Source organism: Poecile atricapillus, chromosome W (assembly GCF_030490865.1).
Source record: "Poecile atricapillus isolate bPoeAtr1 chromosome W, bPoeAtr1.hap1, whole genome shotgun sequence".
Lineage (NCBI taxonomy): Eukaryota > Metazoa > Chordata > Aves > Passeriformes > Paridae > Poecile > Poecile atricapillus.
In genome coordinates, this window is record NC_081288.1 from 51,979,554 (window position 1) to 52,006,169 (window position 26,616).

At 37.9% G+C, this 26,616-nt stretch overlaps 1 protein-coding gene across 1 annotated transcript in view; it reads left to right on the top strand.

Annotated features, from left to right (window-relative positions):
- The window catches only part of LOC131592462 (testin), a 29,076-nt gene extending 5,091 nt beyond the window's left edge, over window positions 1-23,985 (top strand). Inside the window, exons 2-7 of the mRNA XM_058863989.1 lie at window positions 6,503-6,588; window positions 15,393-15,642; window positions 16,773-17,108; window positions 20,404-20,619; window positions 21,148-21,306; window positions 22,532-23,985. Coding sequence (XP_058719972.1) covers window positions 6,503-6,588; window positions 15,393-15,642; window positions 16,773-17,108; window positions 20,404-20,619; window positions 21,148-21,306; window positions 22,532-22,723 — 1,239 coding nt within the window. The 3' untranslated portion in view covers window positions 22,724-23,985. The remainder of the gene's footprint in view (window positions 1-6,502; window positions 6,589-15,392; window positions 15,643-16,772; window positions 17,109-20,403; window positions 20,620-21,147; window positions 21,307-22,531) is intronic.
- Window positions 23,986-26,616: the final 2,631 nt, after the last annotated feature.

The following is a 26,616-nucleotide window of genomic DNA, read 5'->3' on the forward strand; positions in this document are numbered from 1 at the left end:
CACTAAGTAACTAATAGTAATGGTGAGTAGCAATTGTTAGTGAAATTTTATTGGTAAAAGTTGCTTAACATGACCTTTTTTACTTAAAGAAAGTATACTGAACATGTCATGCCAATTACTAGCTTCTTCCTGGCAGATACAAAGTTTTTCAGTTATAAGGGTGTAGATTTAAATATCTATAATGTAGTGTATTTTAAATTTGTATTTTATAATCTAAATAGACATACGTGTTTCATTTATATATAACTAATTCTTATGTGTATGGGTTGTGTATATATATATATATTTATATATATGCATGTTTTTTTATAGGAGTGTATGTGTACAAACCCCCCTAATATGTAGCTGTTGCTGATGATCAAAGTTGGTGTGGTTCTTTTAGGTCCTGGAGACCTTCAGGAAGAGCAGGGCTGTTAAGATGAAAGCATGTCACACCTGTTAGCTGCTGTCCTAAACTTGGTCAAATGAACAGGTCAGGGGAGTAAGGAGGCTTCTGTTGTGACTTTTCCAGAATGCACCAGACCTAACTGTACTCCAGTACTGCTGTGTGTGTTTCTGGTTTTGTTGGGGGATTTTTGGTTGTTTTTAAAGACTGCCTAACTCTTTACTTGTGCTTTGTTTTCAGTCTGAGGTTTTCTAGCTACAGCTTTTAAAAGCAGAAAAAAGCATGCACTTTCCTGCACGGCTAAAAATGAATGTGTAGGTGTGGAGGTCTGTTTCTCAAATCCTAGGTCCTAAAGTTAGCAGACACAACTGGGTAAGAGTGCTGATGTCAAAACAAAATACATGGAGTATTGTGAAAATGCCTCTGCAGTACTGGAGGATGGATAGTGTTGTATTGGAGATTTACAGATATTGTTATAGTGTGTGTCAGGTGCATTCAAACTTAGCTAGTGTAATGCTGGACTTTGTGAAAAACAGCACTTGTTTTCTATCCAGCTGAGCTATCTTTAATAGCTGTTAGTCTTTTGAAGGTACACTATGTAGCAGTGTCTTAAATATTTAATTTCTGAGCTATTTGATATTTGCTAGAAGATATCACAATAAAATAAATTCCTGAGACTTGTATGGTCAGCCTACTGCAGCTACTTGATTTATCCCTCTGCCTGTCCTGCCTAAGTATTTTCTTGGATGCAACCACTTTTTGGCATCCTTTTTTTTTTGTGCAAAATGGACTTCTGTATCCAGATTTCTTAATTCCAGTCAACCTTAATTCTTAATTCCAGTCAACTTTTCCCCAGATCAAGATGCATATTAAAAAAAACCAAGGTCACATTTGCCATCAATTTTAATAGACATGTTAAAAACAAATATAAAGTGGTTCGTGGGATACTGCTCTTTCTTACAGATATGATTTTTTTTTTCCTTCTCATACAGTGTATGTCAAAGTTTATAAGAGCATTGTCCAGATATTCATATGTCTTTTGGAGTGGTTTGTTCTTTTTTTCATTCTGAAATCAAAAGAAGTATCATTCTTCTTCTGTTTTTAAAGTTTAAATTTTCTATTTGTTGTGTTTCCTTGCTAAAGAGGACTTCTGATGGTACAGAATATAGTGAGACAAGATCAGGTCTCAGCAATAGAGCATGCACAGCAATGAGATTTCTCATGGTTTTTTGGGTTTTTTTGGTTTGTCCTTCCTGGTTTACCTTCCCTTCTTTAAAAGTGCCATCACATTAAGATCTACTAGAAATCTGCTCTGCTCTGCAAGTGCTTTCCCACTCAAACATCCAAATAGATCAGTAGTTAACTAATCTTCAAACCAGAACATTCCTAGAATTTTATGGTAAATCCAAGAATAGCTTTAGCATGGATCACTTCAATTCTGTGCTTGGAGCACTGAAGAGCATAGGAGAGAGATCTGCAAAATGGATAGTGAAGAGGATTTAGTTTTAATCTGAGGCTCACTGATAATTGTTGCAGTCCCTTAATGACAATATTCTTACTGTATAGCCACATACTTTCAAATTCCAGAGGGATCTGTAACATTTGGATAGGTTTTTGATCTTTTGCAGAGGCTCAGTACTGTGTCTTACTGCCTGTGGCAGGGTGAAGTTTACCTGTCTGGTGGTACAGGAGTCCTCTTGGGATGAGGAAGGAAAAGAAGCTGAGGCCCGAGTTAATTCTGGTCTCCTGGTAGCACTGAGGAAATAAGAAATGTTCAATAAACTTAAGAGTAAATCCTTCTGATAAGCCAGATTTGAACTATTTCATAGGAACTGCTCTTTCTCTTACACTTCTGAACAAACTCTTAGACACTTGAATATGACCATTTGGGTTTTTAAGATGATGGTGTCTATACATGACTCCTCACTGTAAAGTCAGCCAGCTTTTGTCACTAGATTCCAGTGTGAATTGAAATGGGGAAATCTTTCATTAATTATTGCTTGGCTATAACCACTTAAAGCTTTTTGCCCTTGGGTACTGTGTAATCTTGAAAGCAGCATGCAACAGATGATGTCAGTCAGTTATATCACTTTCTGAACTCAGGCAATTTAAATCAGTACTGGGTATTTTGGTAATACCAGATGGGTTTAGTTAGCTTTTGTTGTAAAATGAAAATTAATGGTGGTAGACAGACAGGAACCTTCTTCTGGCAGTATTTCGGCTGTCCTATCTGTACCATTTCTCCCATAACGCCATTTATGGGGAAAATGGGTTCCTTGCTGTTCTTAGGCACACATTACCTCTCCAGTGCTCAGCCTGCTCTGTATCTCTGGGTGCTTCTGCTTGGAGCTGGCCATCTTCTGCAGAAGACATGGGGACAGATATGGCTAGCAGTAAAGAAGGACTACACTGCAGTTTTAGACTTTGTGAATTTCCTAAACTACAGCTGAATTGGCTGCTGAAGAAGAAAGTAATTTCTGAGGCTGATGCTTTCTTATATTTGAAGGATGTCCTGTTACAGGACTCTGGAGAAATATGTGTAATGCCCTGACTTCTGGATAGCAGTAGCCTGCAGTGCTTTTGAGTTTGGCTATTTTATGTCTTAATTTTTGGCAAGCAGCCATGTAGATTCTCTGTCAGAACAAAGGCTGAGGCTGTGTGTGTATCTAGAATCACATCTATTTTGGTTTTTTTGTGTGCCTTTCAGTCTTGAGCCTAAACCTTTTCTATAAGATGCCCAGACATTATGTATAGGAAGGTAATTCCCTTCTTTCTGTTTCACAGAAAACTGAAAAACCTGTTTCAAAACAAATCTCTCTGATTTTCTAATTCAACTTATTAGTCTTGAGCTGCACAAGCATTTGCATAATGATGTGCTCTTTATTTCTTGGGAGGGAATGTAGAATGCTGTATTTCTGAAGAAGTCTGCACTAAGACTGCTGGCTGTGAAAGTATAAGTAGACTGGCTGGTTGTCATCCCTGGAGGGAGAGTATGTTCTGGGTGGAGCATTTAGATAGCACATATTTCCTCTCATTAATTTGTTTCTGAAGAGGTTTTTTTTTTAGCTTAAAAAAAAACCCTTAAATGTTAGGAGGCTTGGAAATGATAGTTAAAATGGTTTTTGCAATTTTTTAAAAATATTTCTTACTTGAATTTCAGATTCTGTTTTGGGAATTCTTGAAATGTCAAGCTTATTTCTCTGTAGTATAAAAGAGTACTCTCTAAACAAGTACTCCTATGTTTCTATGTCTTTTAATGACAATACTAATGAGTTTATCGTTATTTCCTTTTCTTCTTTTCATTCCACTTTTTGAAGGAAGGGAGAACCTGAGCATAAAGAAGCAATGCCAGCTGCTACCGAAGTAGCAGCAAGACAGAATGGGTTAATGTTATCTTTGTTTGGGGGGAGGGGGGAGATCAGGATTTTGTGGGAATTTAGTTTGTTTATTAGGGCAGTGCAATCATATTTTAACAACTTTTGGGAGAGGATGACTTTAAAAACAGGACAAGCAACACCAAATAAAAAACAACCTGTCTTTCCCTCCTCCCCACCCCGCCCCCCAAAAAAAAAAAAAAAAAAAAAAAAAGTTGGTTTATGTTGCTTTAGCCTTCCTTTTTCCCTTTAGAAAACATCCTGGCCAACATCTTGGTCTCTTGGGGTGTCAACTGGGAAGAGTGCTCAGTTTTCTTGTGGTTCGTGGTGTGGGGGTGTGTGTTGGTGTGGGTGTGTACATATGGGAGATGTCTGGAAGACTCCTACAAATGCCCATCTTCGGTGAAGAAGAACTTTTATTAACCAGTTAGCTTATCAGAAATATAGCTGATGAAGAACCTGATCTTTAAATTTATGCTTATTTTACGTATCTACTGGTAGACTTTAGGTTGGCACCTATAACGTGAACTTCTTGAGCCCTTAGGTTGATGAAGATGTCACCATGATCACAGCCAGCTTGTGTTTCATCTTCCAGATATGGAAGGAATAATGTTGTGTCCTGTCCATCCCCGTAGTAGTTTAATAGCTGCTAGCATACGTCTTTTCTCTAAATAGATCATTACAGTCTTCAGGGAAGGTTTCCTCAGGGATGTGTGATGACTGTTGAGGCAATGATCCTTTAAATTATAAAGTAGCTGAAAACATGGTGTTCCCTGCATTTTGCTGTGTGATTTGTATTAAACAAGTGGTTTGTGAATAATCTGTTCTTTATTTTGGACAGAAACAAGTTAAAAGTTGACCTGATTTATATACTTGTACATACAACAATAGTAGTATGATTTCTCTCAGTAAATGGCAAACTTAATAATAAAAATGTATCACTATATCTAATTAACTTTGGCATTGTGTTGTTGTTGCCAGAACTAAAATTAGTAGCAGAACTTGTCAGTAAAAGCTCAACTGCAGGCGAGTTGTTTCTACCTGCAGGTAGTTTTAAGTGCCCCTCCTGCATCAGGGTGTGGGGATGCGTTCCTCTCTGCATGTTGGTCATGAGCCTGCATACCCAGCTGTGGACACATTTCCATGGTCCTTCATCTGTCTGCTTTGAGAGCCATGTCCCTCAAAGGTTTAAAGTGCTGGAGTGAGACATTTTTATTTTACTGTGTATTGGTGTATATAAATTCTCGCTCGCGGTGAGAGACTTCTCCAGGGTCAAGCTGTTCAAGTATAAGCAATTTATTATAAGGGTAAAAGGAGGGGAGACCCGTGTCCGCCACCAGCCTCGGCGTCCACGTGGTCCGGGGGAGGGGAGAGAGAACAGGTAGAACAGGGGACGAGAGGTTGGATGAAGGAGGGAGGGAGTAAGAGAGCAGCAGGGGGAAGAGGGAAAAGGCAGAGGGAGAGAGCAGGGAAGACGAGAGGGGTAGGAACAGGGAGAGGGGGCTGAGAGTTAGGAGTGGGGGAGAGGGGGAGAGGGGTAAGAGTTAAGAGAAAAGAGCGAAGAGGTCAGAGTAAAGAGAGCGAAGTTCTTGTTACAATTCAATATATCTTTTTCTATCGTGAATATTCTAATTCTTAGTAACCAATCACCATGAGACACACCCACTAAAGAATTTACATTCAGCCTATGCGCTTCCCTCTATTAACATACAGTGTTGCATTTTAGATTCTACAAAACCTTACAAATTCTTTCCTTGCTTCTTGACCTTTGCATTCTTTATCAGCAGAAGGACATTGTTTTATCAACAGGGATTCTCCTCTAGCTGGCTAAGCTATTGTTCTTTGGTTAACCAGTACTCAGTATCCTATGACTCAAAGCAGGCTTTCATTTCTACTTTGATTCTAGCCTTCATATTTCCAGTATCTTTTGTTAAACCATCACATTCATAAGGTTTCCCTGTTTCACCTTCCTCAACAACTGTGTTATATGAATGTGTAAGTTGTCATACTTCATATTTGTTTTTCACCTCAAATTTCAAGTGGCTGTTACTAGGTTAAACTTGCTGATGTGCTGATACATTGTGTGAATACCTTTACTCTGCACTGCTTTCTGTATTCTCTGATATTTCCTCTGCATTGTGAATTGGTCATCCATCCTTTTGAAACCCTTTGCATAATGCTTCTGGTCATTGATTTTGCTAACTGTGCTCTTTCTCTTTCCCCTCAGAAGGTAAGCTGGTATGAGGCCAGCTGAAATGTAATTATAAAGGGTATATGCTACTCTCAGTCATTATCAGAGTAGCCTCAAATATACTTGGAAATATTAGACAAACTTGATTGTTTTCTTTATTCCAGGTTAGTGCATGTAAATGTGGGGTCTGTTTATTTCTTGATCTCTTGTATTTTGCCAAGCCATATACTGTGAATCACTTTGTCCAGACAGCTGGATTAAATGGCCTTTGACTTGAGGTCTTCTGGCCTCTCTTGATCTCATTTCACAGCCTTATCAAGGCTATCTCTGCCTGCTTAGCTCAACTCTGTGTACAGGCTTGTGTGGACACTGCTGCTTATATAGATACAATAGGAAGGTGAGTGGACCCCAAAATGCTGTCCTTATATCATCTTAGTCAAAATGCTTAATCTTTTGTTTTAGCTGTTGATTGCAGATTATAAAGGCATCAGTAGGATCATTCATGCAGCATAATTCTTGAAGCTGACTGTAGTCATCTTTCTCTGTACACAGATGGGCTTGGGCCATGAGGAAGGATTTGGTGCCCCCTGCTTAAAATGCAAGGAAAAGTGTGAAGGATTTGAGCTTCATTACTGGAGGTAAGTGGCACCAAATGTATCCTAAGCTGTGACTCAGCACTGCAGACGTTGATGTATGTATGCAAATGTAATAAATAATTAAGTAACCTTTTTTGTTCTCTCTCTCAGTTAAACTATTATGATGTTTTTAAAAAGCTGACACGGTTCAGGGCCAGAACTTTTCAGCTGCATTACAGTGTAGTATCTAATCACCTGTGAATATACATTTCATCTGCCCTGAAGTGAATGGTAGTACTTCTACTGCAGCATTTGCTTTAGCTGACTAAACAAAAAAAATGTATAAATATGTAAAAATTGTAATGCAGTAAGAGACATGTCAGGGAAGAAGTGTGTTTTCTCTGTAATAAAATGATTTTTCAACTCCTGACCAAATATGTAAGCTTTGATCTGAGATGCTAGGTAAAATTATTTTGAAAATATTTGAAACTTTGAATACACCTACAGCTTACTTACATGGGGAAGAGGTGTCACTTGTGTGTGTGTCAAACAAATTCAGTTAGGTTGAATAATACTGAGCTTTGGATGGTGTACTGTTCCTAAATCAGAGAGTTGATGATAGCAGCAAATAGTATGTCATTACTGATGCAGAAACTTTGTATTACATTAAAACCTTTCTTGTTTTACTGAAACAAGATGTATATATGTATATTAATGTGTTTATGTATCATTGGCCCAGTTCATTCATAATACTGGTGATTAATTAGGGTGTGTTCTAAGATGTAGCTTAGTAATTCTGATTTTTTAGAAAAAAGGTCCCTCTCAAAGGGAAAAGAACAGAAAAATAGTAGCACTAGTGCATGCTGTCAGTGAAAATTCTTGCATTTAACCAATGCTAACTAGCTACAGTGAAAATTGCATTTGCAGTAGAATTTTATTTTGTTCTGTTTTATAAGGTAGCCTTTGTATCCCAGCCATAGTGGCATCAGGTGCTGATAAGGCCTAGAAGATTTTACTTGTTGCCCAAACATTTGACTGCAGATGAGAATGTTTAGAAAATAATCGGGCAAACAAAAATAAAACACAGCAAAAGCTTGTTATAAGTTGATACATAATCACAATAATTCAATATAAATATACATAATCATAATAATTCTACATAAATCTATATTCTTATCTGTAATATGTAGCTATTGAAACAACTTTAGAATAACGACATGGATCAAGAAATGGTAACGCACTAGTAAGTAAACGTGATCATCTGAAGATAAAAAATAATTTATGGAAAGACTTCTTCAATATGAGGGGTCGTGTGTAGAAGTGAAAGTAAAATAAAACAGAATAAATGTAAGTAATGCAATAAAAGAGAATTTTAAAAAGTGCAAGTGTCAATAGTGTTTATCCATGGTTAGATGAGAAATGGTATTACTTTCTGCTTAAAAGCTCTTTTGTTCATAGTCACGGTGCCAGATGGAGAAATTACAAGTGAAGGAGGAAAAGGTCCATTTAATCCATTTAACTTTCTCTCTTTTTCTTTTTTTTTTTTTACTTTAATTGCCAGTGTTACACATTGTAACTGCTAGAGTATTCTTTAACATAAAATAATTTGGAATAAAAAGAAATAAAATGGCTGAAGTGGTTTAGTCACATCATAGTGTGATTGCAAAGTTGTCTGCTTTGTCTGTAAAAGGTGTCTACTTCTGTGTGGGTATTGGGGTTTTCTGCCTGTATTTTTTTAATCCATATTTCATATTCTGTATCTTCCTGTGGTTAGGGGCTCATTGTGCCCTGTCCTGAATACATAGGTCATCAGAACACTTTCTCCTAGAAAGTAAGAGTTTGTAGACAGCACTGGATTAAAGAGCAAGTAATAAAAAAGATGTAAAAACATTTAGCTAAGATTTAATTTGGAAATTGAGTCCATATAGGATATACCAGATAAGTAAGGTGGCTGGAAGTAGTCTGAGAAGCTTCATATAAGTGTCAGACAAATGTGGTGTATACCTCTGAAACAGTCAAAAAGTTAGCAATTTGAAAGAATTCAAGAATGGGTTGGAAAATAGCTGCTACTAGGGGCAGTAAGAGTGTGAAACTGAAGTATTAATTCAGTTCTGTGTAAATAGTTTCAAAGGAAAAAAATATATTAATATGCTTTGCGTGATGCATATCTTTTGGTAGTCCACCACGTAAAAGGAAAGTGATGCATCCCAAATATCTGTTTATTTAGTTGTTAGCCTTTAAATCTGAAACTCGCTTTGAAATAGGAACAAACTGTAGCAGAAGTGGACAGTATATTGTCTTTATAACATGAATAATCAAAATCAATTCAAGTTTATTTCATTGCTACTCATCCATAAAAGACAAGACTTGAAATAAGAATTGTAACTAGAGAAATAGTTACACATTGGGAGAATTATTATGGGTAGGGCTTGATCCTGGTCAGCAAACACCAACATTGCTGCTCACTCCCTGTCCCAGACAGCAGGGTGTGGGACACAAAAAAGGAGAAACAAAAGTGAGGCAATTCATCGGTTTAAATAGCTTAATAGGTGAGGTGGTGGGTAAGTGATGCAAAGGGAATCAGCACCAGCACACTGATGCCCAGCTAGTAACTACTTAAGAAGTCAGAAACCCTGATTTCTTCATCCTCTATTTCTGTTTTATTGGTTAACATGACATTATATAGCGTTTAACCCCCACTGACCAATTTGAGTCAACTGTGCCCCTTCCCAGCTTCTGTACTTGCTGGAGTGGCAGCAGAGTTCAAAAACGGGAAAGCCTTGACTTTGTGCTAGTACTGCCCAGTAACAGCAAGTCCTGTGAAAGCTGTTTTAGCTACGAACCCAAAGCTCCGTAAGGGTGTTGTGAAGACTGTGACCTCCATACGAGGCAGCTGCAGCCCAGCAAGCCGGGCAGTAGCAGCCGCGTGTGCCGGGCGTGGTTCTGCTGCGGGCTGTGCAAGGCTGACACTGCCCTCTCCTGGGGACAGCCCAGGAGCTTCAGCACATCGTGCAGCTCTTGGCCTGATACGGGAAAACGCTGTTCCTGAAGAAGACAACTTGTAATTTCGTTTTGTATTTCCATTCAAAAGAGCCTCAATTCTTCCTCTGGGGAGTCAGATTGTAAAGTACACAAAAAACCCAAGTGTACCTATCTAGTACCAGGTCTTTACAAGGAGCTGCTACACACTTCTTCTCTATGCTTGGAGTATATCTCTTCTGAGGTGGCACATACAGTTTTATGACATTTGTGCTGTAAATCTTCACACAGTGTGTGGGTAGGTTTTACAGGTGCAGAACTTTAAATTGAAGCTAGTATAGAAATGGTGGTAAACCAAGCCTTCAGTAAAATTTATTTCTAAATTTAGAAGTTGTGGTAGCCTCAGTGTTGTGAGCTGGACACAAAATGGATAAAATGAGAGATGTAGTCTACAATGATAGTTGAATGGTTAGCAATGGTCTGGTTTATCTTAGTGTATTAATAGCTTTTGTTTTTAAAATTGCCCTCAGAATCATGCTTCTACCCAAGTGTAACAGCAGCAGAAGGTGCAAAACAGCCCTCACACATGTCCAATGGGTCAGGCTCGATGTAAGAGATTCCTACTCAGTTACATATTGCTCTTTGGGAATGTTCCCCACTAGAGGGAACTATGGGACAGGAGTAAGAAGTCGCTAAAAACAGGAGGGAAGGTTCTGATTTATCTTGGTTGCATATATACCAGAGAGTGGTAACTGTCTCTGATGTGACTTGCTAAGGTGTTAAAAAAACTTCTGAAAACAAGAGTCTTAGGTTTGGAAATGATCTTTTTCAGCATGTGGCTTCTCTGCACAGATACAGTACGTGGAAGGCAGGGTGAGCCTTAAGTTTGCTTTAAGATTTTCTGATAATACCGCTGGCAGGGAAGCATTGAGATGTAGTTCAAAGCAGTTGCAATTACTTACAGCTGCATTAATAGCAAGAAAACATAACAGAAGGAATCAGAACATCACAGACTTGGATGAAGAGGCAAAGTGCCTTCCCAGTCATTTGACTGATGACGCAAAGCTGGGAGAAGTGGCCTACACGCCAGAGTGCTATGCAGCCCTTCAGAAGGATTTTGACAGGTTGGAGAGATGGGCAGAGGTGAACCAACTGAAATTCAACAAAGGCAAATGCAGGGTCCTGCACCTGGGGAAGAATAACCCCAAGCACCAGCACTGGCTGGAGGCTGACCTGGTGGAAGGCAGCTCTGTGGAGAAGGCCCTTGGGATCCTGTGGAAAACAACCTGTCCCTGAGCCAGCAGTGGGCCCTGGGAGTCAAGGCCAGTGGTATTCTGGGGTGCATTCTGTATGTGGAGTCCTGTGTCCTGTTCTGTGCTCCTCAGTACAAGAGAGATACAGAGCTCCTGCAGTGGGTTCAGTGGAGGACAGCAAAGATGATTAAGGGACTGGAGGGACTTCCTTTCTTAAGAGGAAAGGCTGAGGGAGCTGGGCTTGTTCAGCCTTGAGAAGAGATAAATGGGTGAGGACCCCATCATTGTCTATCAGTATCTGAAGGGAGGGTGTCAAAACGATGGAGCTAGGCTCTGCTTGGTGGGGCCAAGCAATAGGACAAATGACAATGGCAGAAACTGATGCACAGGAAATTCTACCTGAATATGAGGAAGAACTTCTTTACTGTGCAGGTGACTGAGCACTGGAACAGATTGCTCAGAGAGGCTGTGTAATCTCCCTCACTGGAGATATTCAAGAACATCTGGATTTCTGTAATAGGGAGGTTAGTCATTCTGCATGGAGGGCACAAGCCTCAGAACTTGCCAGGTCTTTGTTGAGGATTTCTCTATGCTTGGAGCTGCTACCTCCTGTCACTAGGAGCCAGCATAGGAAGGACCATGATCAGTCTTATTTTTCCTCTCCATACACCAAAACATAGACAATCAGGAGGGTGGCTAACATTTGATTCTGGAGAAGAAAGTGGAAGTCTTTGATCCTTCCTGTCAGTAGACATTCAGGACAAGAATTCATCACTTGAGAGGATGGAATCTCTATACCTTTCTTCCTCGTTCTTTCTAACTACTCAAGACCTGCTAGCAAGACACTATCTAATAAAAAACCTGTCTTTACCTGTGATATGCCACTTCTCATTCCACAAACTTTGAAGTTTCCTTCATATCTTCCATGTTCTGAGTGGGAAAAGCTTTTCAAATTGCTAAGATGTGTGTGGAGGAACCTTGCTCTGCTTTGATGAGGTCCTGAGATCTGTGAAGACAAACAGAACACCTCCTTCAGCAGGTATCTTGCTGAATGTCCTCAAGTGAAGAGAAAATGTTTGCAACAATGCAGATGGGGAGAACAAGAATTTTTCAACTGCCTGTCCTCTTCATGGAGTCAAAGGAGATAAAATTGTCTAAGCATATACATTTTTATATGTTTATATGTCTGTGGGTGTATATAATGACAGTTGTTTTTTCTTGCACATGAGGTGTTCACTTTAACAGCAAAGATCAAGTGTCAATTATCAGACAGACTTGTGAAATACAAACTTGAGGTAGGGGAATGGGGTCACTTCAGTGAGATAGCTGTGTTAAACAAATTACCAGCTAATCTATTCTAAAGAGATAATTGGCCATATGCCTTCTGCAGAAGGGACAGTGAGTGACTAATGAGCAGGACTGTGCTGTGGCAACTAGTGAAAGATGTTAGGAGTAAATTGTAATTGTAATTGTAACAATACTATTCAAGAATAGTTACATGTGTAAATATCAACTGGATATCTTTTAGTACTGGAAATTACTCAAGAGGAAAGGTTATAAATCAGGACAGGATACTTTTTGGGCAGTTAGCAGCTGTATGGATATCTTCATGTGGCTGAGAGCCAGGGGGAGGGTTGGGGAGCATGGGAAATGGCAACAGCCATGGGGATTTTCCTTCAATTTACTGAGATATGCTGACATCAGGTATGACTCAGCATTCTCCACATTCTTTCTGTATTGTTTTGTCCTTTATCCAGAGGCATAATGGAACATGAATTCTAATGCCAAGGCCACTATTACACTTGTAACATAGGCCCTGTAACAGCTTCTTGCAAACTGTTGTCAAGGAATTATTCACTTAACTTTGAAGGCGCAAGTAGATTAAACTGAAATGTACACAGTCAAATTCTTAATTTCGGTGGGTGCAGGGACAGGGAAGATTAGTGAGTACCTCATTATTTTCAGTGCAAACACAAAGTGCAGTAGTTCTGGCCAGTTTTCCAGGAAGGACCTAAGGACAAATTGCATGCTTTCACTTCTGCTTAACTACCTATTTATGAGGAAAGCAAAAAAAATCTCTCACAGATACTGCAGTCAGTGAAACATGTTAAGCCTGCAAGAATAATGACAGCAGCTGAATCAGTGTGTTCATCTAATTGAAGGTAGAAACAGGATCTCTGAGCTATTCTGCATTCTGAAGGAATTCTGTTAGGAGAAAGATACACAATTTCATGGCATAATGTGAGCAAAAATAAGGTGCTCTTACAGTTTTTCCAGCACATGAGAGTCTTAGGATAAATTCCACTACAGCTTGTGGAGGGTCGTCTGGTCTGACTGCTGTCAATGCTGCTTTACTGTAATTGGCGTCTGTAGAGTGGGGAGAGTGCACAGCCTGTCATGTGGCATTTGTGACCACACAGCAATACAGCAGTATGAACTGTCCTTACTGAGGTGTGTCTTGCAAGCGGAGTGGTTCTGGACAGCTTGATGATATTGTGTAAGTCTCTGTAGGGAACCCCAGAACAGCTGGTCTTCACCAATATTATTAAATCACATCCTATCAAGACACGAGACTAAAACCTTGGGTTACTATTTCTAGAGTAAATAAAGTTCTAAGAGTAAATAAAGTGTTTGGTGTCATTGGATGGACAAACTGCTTCAGTTCCAGTAGCATGTGTGCTGTGAAGCATTAACTGCATGTGATTATGATATAAATTATTAAATCTGCAAAACACAAGGTCTGATTCTGTCACCTGTTATTAGATCTCAAAAAAGATATGGCTGAGAACTGGTAATAAGGTATGATCACATGCGTGCCATAAAAGATGAGCAAAGTGAATATGAATTGCTTTGTTAGTATATTAAATAGTCTCTAAGTATAACCTACATAAAGGACTTGTGTAGACAGATGCTGAAGATCTTGCAAAATTTTGTGTTTAGAGTGCTTGAGGTGCATAGTAAAGCTTTTAGGCTTAATGGGCAATGCTAGCTCATGCTTGAATGTTTTGGTAAACTGAGAGATTATAAAGTGATTAGTGTTTAGTAGCTATCCAGGTAAGTATCGGCTTTAAATTCTGCACAACTTTCCTGTTATGGAAATGAGTTGGAAACTGTCAGTCTACACTTCAACGAGTGATATCTTTAAGCATTTGTGTTGCAAAGTGGAGTCACTTCTGTTTAATATTCGTATTTTGCATGAGTGTCTCATTTTTATTGCAGAGTTAGGTGTTTTTATTTGGAGTGCGCTTTATAACTTCAGTTGCCATTAAATTAATGTATGGTTTCTGTATAAAACCACATGACCAGGGCAGATTCCACCACACACTGAAATGTTAGTACCCCTCATCCAAACTGGTGTACATATATACAGCATATGTTTGGACCTGGCTGTGTATCACTTCAGGTAGCCAATTTAAGATCCTCCTTCCTTTCCTATTACCTCAGGGGCTTGCTGAGTCATGGCATGTTTTTGTTGTTTTCCTGTGATGTACCTTATCTTAAGGCACTTAACTTGCCTTCAAGACTATATAAAGGAAGATGCAGAACTATGTTAGATTTTGATGGGTTTTGGCAAGCAGGGTTCAGAAGCATTTTATAACTAATAGTTCATGCTATTTGCTGTATGAAGGATAAAAACTGGGATAAAACACTGCTCATTCCTCTTCAAACTGTAGAGATCCAGAAGGCTGATATGTTTTCTTAGTCTATAATAAGAACCTTTAGTTAACATCTAGTTTCACTAATTTCTGTATGCTGTGGCTGACTGCTTTGAGCTGAAGTTCTGGAGACACCTTTAATAAATAATGAACTAGATTGTCTAATCCAAGGTTCTGTTTATTATATGTGAATTGTTTAATTATGCTTAAGATAACAAATTGCTTTCTAATATTCATTAGCCAAAGCAGTTGAAATGTGTTGTATATGAAATAATATAATTTATATCCAAGTAAGTAGATATACTTCTACCTTTTAAGGCTATTTTCTGTGAAAATTGTCTACAGCATGTGCCAGAGTATCTCTGACTTTGTTCAGGGATATTTTGAAAGGCTTTGTCCATATAAGCCTTTAACTTTTCTTTCATCTTCTGCTTAAACGCTGTGCTTTGAACAGAACTTGGTGCAGTTACACTCTTTGTATGTCTGTATGCATTTTCTTCCTTTCTAGGAAATATTTGTTTGCACATGATAGCAACCTGGTGATAACCAAACATCATGCATACAATGAAATGCATATGAAGAAAATAGTATAATATGTGTAACTTTGAATGTACGAAGAGCAACTGAAAAACTAAAAGCTCAAGGAAGTGATTGCTGGGAGAATTGTGTTGAAGGTTATAATAAATCTGGTTGGTGACTGATAATGGATATGTGTGTTTGATCACTACTGAGATGTAACTAAAGAAATGGCATAGCTTCATGTTAGAAATGCATTAGTGTAGTTGACTGATATCTATCTGATAAAAATACCTGTAGATAGACAACTTGAATAATACAACAGGACACATAAGGAGATGTTTGACATATTGCAGAAAAACATGTATATTTCCTAAACAAAGCACTGAAAACAAGGGTTTGAGTTCCTACACACCCAGATGGTGCGAGATTGTAATTTTGTTGCTGTTTCCATGATTTTCAGGAAAATATGCCGCAACTGCAAATGTGGCCAGGAGGAGCATGATATCCCTTCAAGCAATGAGGAAGATCGGAAAGTGGGGAAACTCTTTGAAGATACAAAATACACAACCCTCATTGCAAAGCTGAAAAATGATGGCAATCCCATGTATAAACGCAATGTAATGATACTGACCAGCCCAGTGCCAGCCAAGAACATAACCATCGATACCTTGACTTATGAGTGGGCTCCTCCTGTTCAGAATCAGACACTTGTAAGTCCAACTCACATTTTTTTATATTCGAGGCAGGAGTTGGAAGATAAAGTAATAGAGCTTATTGGAAAGATAACTTTGCCTCTTGTAGTCTTCCTTTCTTTCTCCTCAAAACTGAAAATATGGTGCCTGTTTAATAAATCTTGCTTTATGGATGTTTGTGTGTAGAAATTCTTAAAATCCTGGGGAGATTAGGTGGTTTTTAATACATAGGATTAAGAGTTATCTACTAAGTCCCTGGAGACCAGTTTCTGTATCCTGCCTTTTTTTTCCCCTTTTTCCTTTTTTTTTTTTTCTTTTCTTTTTTTTTTTTTTTAATAAACTTGAAAAATTTTCATGTAGTGTTGGCTTAAAGGAAAAAAACCAAACCCAACACCACATCAGTTTAAACTTAAGGGGAACACTTAGTCTTGCTTGCAACTTTTACTGTATATGGTAAGAACAAGGTCAGTGTTAACATCTAAAAGAGCAGCTCACTTCCAGTATATTTTCAGCTGAAGTAGATGAGATAGTAGATAGCCTTCTGAGGATCTTGCTTCACTTTTCAAATTTTGATTATTAATTTATTGTACCAAAATGTTGTGCAATCCATGTCAGAATGACATTATCTCAAATTATTCCTTTTCAGTGAATTAATCAAACCTTGTGCATCTAAGACTTATTTAATATTCAGTTACCAATTTGATTTTTAGCCTTTTCATTGCTTTATTAAAATCAGGGCTTTTTTATTTTTCCATTATTTAGCTAGAGTTATTTCTTCAATGGGCTGTATGACCCAAGCAGGTTATTTCAGATTCTACTTTTCTAAGACCATACTCATGATCAGTATTTATAGATAGAGACAAGGTGCTGTGTAAATGTTATTTATTCAGAGAAGTAATAACTCTTTTCTGTATGTTGTAAAAGGCTTAAAAAGGAGCCTGTCTCTTACTCTGGGAAGAAGCCAATTAATGCATCTGCTGTATTTTATCTCTATTACTGTTTCAGGAGCTTAATGTTTATGGAAAGAACCTTGTTTTTGACAAATTTGACTGTCACTAAAAACAGTAGAGATTATTTTAGTTGTGTTTGCTTATGAGAATGGGTCTGTAGTTGAAGTGCCATCTGATATCTAATTCCTTCTGATTCAGGCTAGACAGTACATGCAGATGTTACCAAAGGAGAAGCAGCCTGTTGCTGGCTCGGAAGGCGCGCAATACAGGAAGAAGCAGTTGGCAAAGCAGCTGCCTGCTCACGATCAGGATCCTTCAAAATGCCACGAGCTTTCCCCCAGTGAAGTCAGGCATATGGAACAATTTGTGAAGAAGTACAAAAAAGAGGCACTTGGTGTAGGAGATGTCAAGCTCCCTGGTGAGGTGGAAGTGAGAGCTTCTGATGAGAATAACTTGAAAAATGGTCGTGACAGAGGTACCTCATCTGCTGTTGGAGCAATGGAGAAGTCCCAAAATCAGAAAGCATCTCAATATGTAAGTATAAAAAGGGAAAGATAAAGCAATAAGGTATATTATCATCTGAGTGCTCTATTTGGTCATTTTAACCCAATTAAATTTGTTAATTTGGAACAGCAAAAATCTGGGGAGGGGAAGAAAGAAGGGGAACTGGAAAATGTTGTGCATGTCTGCATAGAGCCCTGTTTTTTGACAGTATTCAATGCATTGCAGCAAATAACTTCCAAGGTGATACTTTCATCCTCAGTGCAAAAACATGTTTGCTTGGAGATAGTGTATTAGGATGGCTTTTACAGAATAATAATCAAAATGCTTGTGTCATCTTACAGACTAATTGTTACATTCTTCTCCTCTTGAAGAGTTAGTTTTATTTTAGAAACTTGTTTTCTCCTTCTTGGAAGAGCACTGAAATTACCCCCTTGACAAATTGTGCTTAAAAAGAAAAGAAATTAAGGAATAATGAGGTAACATGTTTCCATCCTGTGTCCAAGTTGAGCCATACAATGGCTCTTTTGACTAGCTTTCTTTTCATATTCAGCTCCATTTTCATCTATTTTTTTTCTGATTTCTCCTTGTAGTAGCTCAATGAAAAACAAGGTATATAAAACGACCCAGTTTTCATTGATATTTCAAAAATTATAGCCTTAATCAAGTGTTTTTGACCATAACTACTGCTGTGCTTGTCTCAACTACCAATTACAAATAAAAAATAGGGGTAGGACTACTGAAGGAACATTGAATCAATTTAGTGGAGGTAGACATTATTTAGGAGTGTGAAAAGCTCTACTAAAAGATGGTTTCTAGAAATGTTGCTATTATATATATGAATCCTTAAAATTTTATGCAGGTTGCCTACAGAAAATTAATATACAAGTTCTAGATGGAGAAAAAGATTTTCTTAACATTGTAGAATGTGGCTTTTCGTGTTATTGTGGGGTGTGGTGTGCTTTTTTGTTGTTTGTTTCTGACAGTATATATGACTACTGGTGTGAAATATAAAATCAACACTTAGGTTTCAGCTTTGGACATGGCCACGTACCCTAAAAATTTTTAAGCTCTGCCATTTGATTACCTATAGATGTTTTCTAATATTTTATTTATTTTTTTTTAGGAGGGGAGAAGGAGGGGATTGGGGGTGGTTTTTAGAGTTTTTTGTTACTGTCTTGTTATGCAGAACCTAAGAAACTAAAAAGTTATTTTTCCACGGCTTGATTATGTTACTGTTATTTTGTCTTAAATCAGCCTTTCCTGACAGTTTACTTTGATTTCACAACAGCAGTTCTTAACTTACCTCCTTCTAAAGGAAGACCCACAGAAAAACACGTCTTGTACTGTCCCCTGCTGACCAGCTGCCTTGGACTATAAATAAATCAAAAGCAGGAGGTACTCTATCCTCTTGAGTAATTGTATCAGAAGGTGCTTTGATTTTATATGACGCCTGTTTATCACTATCCAGCTTTCCTTACTCCGGCACCTGAGTATTCTTCCTGCAGTTTAAGCCAAGCATCTATTATCACTGTGGGCTGTGATTGAGAAAGAGGCTTGTAGGTGCTTAATAGCATAAGTGAACATTTGGGTTTCTTGTCTGTTGTTAGGTACTGAGTGTACACTGGGTTAAATAATCAGGATTTACATATGTTATTTTTAAGTATTTTGCGGGGGGGTCTGATTTCTGCAATGAGAATTTGTTTCAGCTGTATGGTTTAGCATTATCTCAGCTGCTTTTTAACAGTATAATATGAACTGATGAAAGAAGAGCTCTTAAATACTTAGCAAAAGAAATGCCATCCTTTTTTTACTGGTTCTGCATTTTTGCTCATCTGATGTTCTTGTACATTGTCTTTCAGACTGTGTTTGAAAGCTTTATTCCTGTAGCTGTGGTAAAAAGAATCTCTTGAAAAATTAATTTTTATTATCAGAATAGACTTCACTTCTTTGAAACCTGATAAAAATTTTAAAAAAGCAAACCCAACACTAACAATCATGTCTCCACTATTAAACATACCTATAATAATTGTCTCTGTGTTTACAAATATAACACCATTTTACACCATTACTGAAAGCTGAATTAAAGAAAAATAAGTAGTCAGCATATTTTCCTGCTGTAAAGAAGGAAATTTTTATATACCTTTTAACCACCAAAGCTGGAGATGTTGGACATGGTAGGCAAGGGAATCACATTGCCTCAGACCCGGGTCTAGGCAGCTACTTGATCTTCCAGTGTACTTCTCTTGGAGTATGAGGTCTAAAGTAGAAAGGTCAGAAACCTTTATATACATATATATTTGAACTTTCCCTTCCGTTAGTTTCCCTACATTCTGCATTCTGTTTCTGTTGCAAGTTGTTCTTCCATTTTTGTTGCCTTTCTGTATATCATTTGAAATTGTCTGGTATCTAGGATCTGATCAATATGCCTTACAGCTGAGGCACTTTATATGTATTTTATTTTTATATGCACACACAAAGCCATTTGTGGCTGATGTGAGTCATAGAGGAAAACCTTCCCAGGATGTTCAGCCCAGTCCACAGACCAGCTGGAGTGCAGGAAATGCCAGACTGGTGATTAAACTGTAGATAAAAAAAATTTTGATTCAGTAACATAAATCATCTGTGTTTTTTTACTTGATGGCAAAGCCCTCTCTGTGAGCAGCTATAGGGCAAAAGACTGAACTCTCTGGAACTATTTGTAGTGTAGCTGTGTATGTACGCTTTGTAGTTTATCCATAGTCATTCTCCCTGTCCTAGAATTATTAATCACAGGCTGTTGGACACCAGCCATGTGCGACTAGTTTCTCTAGAATATAGCTTTAAACAGAATCAGTTTGAAATGCTCACTTATTTTATATTTCCCCCACCAGTTATGCAGATACTGCTTGGTCTTCTCATGATATATAAGTACAGCCATTTCCTTGTCATGTGTTCTGGTCATAGTTGATTAGCTTAGATGGATGCTCATTATTCTCTCCTTGTTCCTAAGCATGTAAAGTTTATAGAGCATAACATGAATTTTAATTGCTTGTTGTGTTTTTAAACACTAGTCTGCAACTGCAGAATATGAATACAGCGAAGTACAACAATCCTTTTAAGGAGCACCAATGCTATGTCAGTAGAATGTGCATCATCCTGAATTGGTTAGTTAAACCTCAAGTATGGTACAGGTATATCCTGAACCATTACTGTCTACTCATGGAACTAAACTAATGCTTTAATTTCAGTCTGGAAAGATTGAATTTATTAAATGTATCAATAGCATGTAATTTTTATAAATGTAGTTCTCAAAGACTTAATTAACTTGGTAATAATGTCTTTCCAGTCCTGCTATCACTGCAAACTGAAGATGGAGGAAGGTGACCCAGCTGTCTATGCAGAACGTGCTGGATATGACAAATTGTGGCATCCAGGTTGTTTCGTCTGTTGCACCTGCAGTGAACTTCTAGTAGACATGATCTATTTCTGGAAGAATGGTAACCTGTATTGTGGAAGACATTATTGTGATAGTGAAAGACCCCGATGTGCTGGATGTGATGAGGTAGGAAATATCCTAGTCTTTTCTTCTAGCACATAAGTTTGTTCCCCTGAGAAGTGATTAGGAGTTTTAGTAAAACACTTCAGTGCAGAAAAATGATGTGCTTTCACCAGTTTAGTTGATATTTTAGTTGCAAAGAACTGAAACCAGTATGGACACTGCACATTCAGGAAGATCCATAGTTTGTTTTGGATTTGGTGGTGATTTTGCACAATCTATGGGGACATAGGCTGTGATATGTGAGGGAAAATTCTTACAACAAGTTCGACTTTCACAGTTGTCTCCTTACCAGGGGCAATAGGGGCCAAATTGACTCTGAGCAGCAACAGGGAACAAGTCCTTCTGGGCCCTCTGGCATCTGCAGACTCTTGGGAGCAGCATGGAGGCTTTTGGGAAACAGTTAAACAATGGTTGAACCACCGGGAGTTCCTTGCAAATCACAAAACCTCCAGAGGCTGTATTTATTAAAAGGTACACTGTTCAAATGAATCTACTTGTTTACTTGTATATTTGTTTATATCTTCCTCGTAGCTAATATTCAGCAATGAATACACCCTTGCAGAAGGGCAAAACTGGCATCTGAAACACTTCTGCTGTTTTGATTGTGATTGTGTTTTGGCTGGGATAACCTATATAACAGTGAATGACAAGCCAGTCTGCAAATCCTGCTACATGAAGAACCATGCTCCGGTAAGGCCCTTACAGATGTCTTGGTGTTGTGAAGGAAGGGAACGTAAGTCTATGGAGCTTCAAACTCTTACTTTTTCTCAGTCTGGGAAGTATCTAAAGAGTACAAATTGAATGTGTGTTTAGGCCTGAGTCACTCATCTTCTTCTCCTTCAGAAAAAAAAAACCAACAAAACCCACAACTTTAGACAGGCAATTGTTTGTCACTTCATAAACTTGAACAAAAGCCATTGCCAGGGGGGTGGGGGGGGCAGGGAGGGAACCTGTTGGAAAAACACCTTGAACTTAACCAGTGGTTGAGCAGGATTTGGTAACAGAAGAAGTAGGTGAAGATGAGTGACGGTGCTAAATGTTTAGTTCTTGTCAATTGTAGTTCATTGAGCCTGGTGGGAATCAACTTCAGCTGATCTGGTAAAAGTCTGTAGTGATAACTGCAATCTAGGGACTTCTGTTTCGTTTATTTCTAACCACAGGTGTTAAAAAAAGAGAGTGATTGACAGGATAAAGCTAGAAGTTTGGAAAAGAATGGTAGTTCTTGATTCGTCGTTCTGCTGGAAACTAATCTGAGAGGATGGTGCAGTCATATCTATAAGTTAGCTAGCTACTAGTTGGGGGCTCAGTCTAATGTGCACCAGATGGTTTATATAGTGAATGGACAAAATGTGGTCATCTCTAGTTGGCAGTTAATAATATTCTGAGGTGGGTGTGAGGAATTGTTTTTTTGGAGAGACTTTTTTTTTCGTCTTAAAACATTAACTTTCTCTATCTAAATTATAGTTTGTGAACAACCAGATTTTAAGATGAATTGCATTCAAGACATTCTAATAACTTCTAATAACCTTTAATTATTTGACATTGCCACAGAGCTGTCAATGCAAAGGAAGATTTGTAGCTATATATGAATGAATATATGAAGATCTGTGCCGTTTGACAGAAAAGGTTTTTATGGTTGTTTGGATATTGGGAAATACTAACCATCATAACTGTCTAAGCTTAGTTCCAGCAGAAAATAAGTTGTGTGTCCATTTTATTATTCTGTGCCCTCAGCTGAATTCTAATCAAAACACTTTAAAAATAAAGAAAAAAAATCAAAAGCTGGAGACTTTTTAAAAAAGCTTCTTTTAACACCTGTCTCTCTTTTCCAAAAACATTTAAGAGTTCCAGGTTTTATTGCACTTGAAGAGAGCATGCGTGTGCTTCATTTCAGTGTTGTTTTATTTCTAAACAGATCTGCCAAGGCTGTCATAATGCTATAGATCCAGAGGTTCAGCGCGTAACATACAACAACTTCAACTGGCATGCTACACAGGAGTGCTTCTTGTGCTCCTGTTGCAGCAAGTGTCTGATTGGGCAGAAGTTCATATCTGTGGAAGGGATGCTTTTCTGCTCAGTGCAGTGTAAGGAAAAGATGATGTCATAAAAGAAGATATGCACAGAACTAATCAAGTATTGCTGAGTTCCAAAGGCGCTTGCATTTCTACTGTAAAATATATAGTGGCAGGGCATTTAAAATTATTGAAAGTATTAAATAGCATTTCCCAAAGATTTTTTTTTTTTTTTTTTTTTTAATGTCTAAAGCTTCCTATGTAATCTTCATTTCTTAGCTGTAATGATACTTTCTGGTTTGGAATACTGTTTCTGAGTCTTATTTCAAATTACTTCATATCACAGAAATGTAAGAAAAAAATTGTTGCAAGCTCTATACATTCTAAGGGAGCTCTTCACTGTGAAGAATTGTTTTGCTGTATCTTGTCTAATGGAACAAGAAAACGTGAAAATGCTCCAATTTATCTTGTTTTGTATGATAAATGTAACTCTTCCACCTCTGGTTTCACTAATTTATAATTTTTGTAGTTTTTCTGCTTTCATCAAGCACTTTAGACAAAAGGATCAGTTTTACTGCCATGTACAGCTTTATTTTCCTGACTTCAAGTAGGCAGGAATAATGATACTTACAAAAAAATTTGTCTTTAGTAATTTCTTTGGTTTTGACACAAGGGCTCTTGGGGGATAGTGACTACTCTTATGTCTAGTTTTGAAAGTAACTCCACCAGAAGAAAAATGTTGGCTCATATTCCTTTCTTGCAACTGTTCATGCCTGGAAAAGCTTTAATTTTACACATGCTGAAGTTATTTTATAGGTTGGGGAGTGTTGGTGTTAGAAAATAAGAGCAGGTCTTGCTTAGATTAAAAAAAACCCCACCAGAAGTAGTGGGTGTCACTGTTAGCCTTTCAGAACTTGCTTCTGTTTTATATCATGAATGTTCCTTTCATAAGTTGTGCCTTCTATCAAGAGGGATGTGGCACACAGTATTGTATGCATTTCCAAGAATGTATTTTGCAAATGGATCCTGCTTATGATTTCTAAGTTCTGAACCAAAGCACGAAGAAGTCTTTCCTGGAAACTTCCAGTATTTGAGTGAAAAAATTCACAGCTGTGTATTAGCTTTGCTTACTAGATAAACCAAATATGTGGCTCTTTTTTTTTTAATAATTATAGACCTAGAGTGAAGCTTCTTAGATCTTTGTGCCAAACACTGAATGGTGAGTTTTTGGCCTGAAAAAAATAATAAAATAATTATTTTTTAAAGAAAAGTCTATGCAAGTCTTATGTTCAGTTCTTGTAAGTTTTATGGTGATTGTATTGTAACAATTATAAATAAAATTAGGTTTTTCGCCTAAGTTGTCTACTAATTCTGTTTGTGTTCAATCCCCTTCAGGGGAGGCAAGGAGGAAGGGAAATGTTCCTATATTTTACTCTAGCTTTGACATTATTTCCTAAAAACTGAAGGCCTGTATTACTGTGCAGTGGTTACTATCTTGTGTAACATTGTTAATGTGCTTATAGGTGCAAAACAGTGTGTATTGTTCCGACAAATGCTCAACTTCAGAACTTAGTGACTATTAGACTCTTAGAACTATTTTAAGATATCAAATGGGAAGTTTTGAATTCATACACGTGAGGTAGTGTGTTGAGAAAATAAAATGCATTGTGATCCTTTGAGTGCTGTGAAAATAAGACCCACTGGGGTACTTTTGGATTTTAGATGTTGTCTAAGTTGTAAACTTTACATGCATGTTCCTGAAGCCTCAGAGATCCTCAGGAAGTACCAAAAAGTAGATATATTTCAGCTCATACCAATAAACTGTATCATTGCTAGATTTGCAGGTTTAAATCAAGGAACATCAGAATGTCTCAGTAAGAGAAGGTTTTTCCATATAAGTGCTACTTAACCTGTAGCAGGTTATGTACTTTAACCTGTACAGGACATGCTGTGAGAACACTGTTTGGGAATGGGATAATGTCTGATTTAATGATTATCCATAAGGATGGCTTAATAGTGACTGGGTTTTATGTGTCTTGAGCACATCTGTCCTCACCCCCTCACTAACATCTCTTCTGGAAGATGCAGCTGACCTTATAAAGAACTGAAAAGATCTTTTGCACCTTTCACTGCCCTGCCTTCCCCTGCCACGTTGTGTAAAAGCTTTCACATTGATGTGATTACTTGGACTGATAGCAATCATACTTTTCACTTTAAACCTTGTTTTGAACAGTTTTGTTTATTAAACTTTATTATTGTGTGACCTTCATTTACAAGGCTGAGTAAGAGAGGGCTTATTTTATCTACCAAGACACAATTGCTAAGGAAATTTATGTCAAACCAAACAATTTAAATAGTCCATCAACTAGGACTGACTTTTCCCATGCCTCTTTCAAAGCATGTTGGCTTGCTGGCTTTAGCTGGCCTTCTTGAGTATCTTCCCTTGCCTGCTTGATTCCTCTGGCTCTCCTCCCTGGAACCTGATGTATCTAGGTGTTTCTTCTATGGGGTATCCGAAGTTTAATTTCTGTTCATGCAGTAATTGGAAAGGATTGTGTCTTAAGAACTTCAAGTGTAACATGCAGGTGATACAGAGAGTAGACAAAGATACTGTTGTGTGACTTCATGATAGGTCGGAGATGATTAGGAGTGCTGAACTATTCTTGTAATGAGCTAGGAAGGAGTTTGTGTTCCTCCAGATAATGGTTTTTGTGTAAGCTGAAAGATATGTCAACATAGTGGAGCTAGAAAACAAGCATTAAGGAGATTTCATTCTGTCGCTGTCATAATAAAAATACTGGCAGTAAAATGTTGGGATTTTTTTTCTTTTGCATTTTTTGGCTATTTTATTAGAAGTCCCTTTGGACCTATTTCTCTTAATAAGCTAAGAATAGAAGCTGGAAGCTTTTGCATACTTCAGTAATAAAAATATATACTTTCCAGATGAAATTTTGACCCCTCTTGAACGTTGAAGTTCTTCCTTTAAGATTAGAACTTTGTTGGTAAGAAAGAGTAAGCAGTCATTTTAACAACTAAATCTTTTTATTTAAGGAAGAGCTATGCTGTGGGTCTGTAAAATTGAGGCTGGTAAAAGCTTTGCAAAAACTTTGAAGGAACAGTGCATCTTTGAGTTAGTAATATATGTATGGTAGGAATAATCTGTAACTTTTGCTGAGATTTGGATTACATTTCAAACTTAGTGTGATTATACATATGCTAGAAATAAAAGAAAAACATTTTAATCAGGTCTTACATATATTTTTTACCTCTTAAAATCTAAAGTTTGTGCATTAAAAGACATGCTATCAATACATATCAATACATATCAATACATATCAATACAATCAATACAGCAGCTTCCCATTAGCTTCCAGAATCATAGATTTTGAGTCTTAAGAAACACAGTTAATGGTGTGAAGCAAAATTTTCTGACTTTGTTGTAGTACTGACCATTAGCAGAGAAGTATTTGCTTGCAGAACTAGAAGTACTTGGGACACTCTAAACCCTCTGTTCCCATAAGAATAGGTGAGGTAGGGGTGGCAGAATGGTAACATTTTGCTCAATAGCCTCTGCTAAATTTAGCATGGGTTTGGGATGTTAGAGCTAGGAATGGGTAGCAAGAAGGAGGTTGGCAGTCCAGGGAAGGCTCTGCAATTCACCTAGCAGTAAGTTCTCCAAGGGAACAGGGACACAATGGCTGTACTAAGAGCAGGATGAAGGGAGCTGGTCAAGGGCAGAAATTCAGAGTTCAGGTAGGGTGTAGGCATGTCCTGGGCATGCTCTCTCACCACAGCAGCATCCCATACCTTGGTGAATCTCCATGGAAAGCCATCTTGAAAATCACCTCCACAAGAGCAGTCCTCTGCTCCCAAGTAGTCCTTTCTCAGCCCAAGCAAAAAGCAAAACACTGTCAGAGAAGATTCCAGTCTGATTCACATCAATATATATAAATGCTTTTGTGTGGTGAAAAAGGATAGGAGAGGCCAG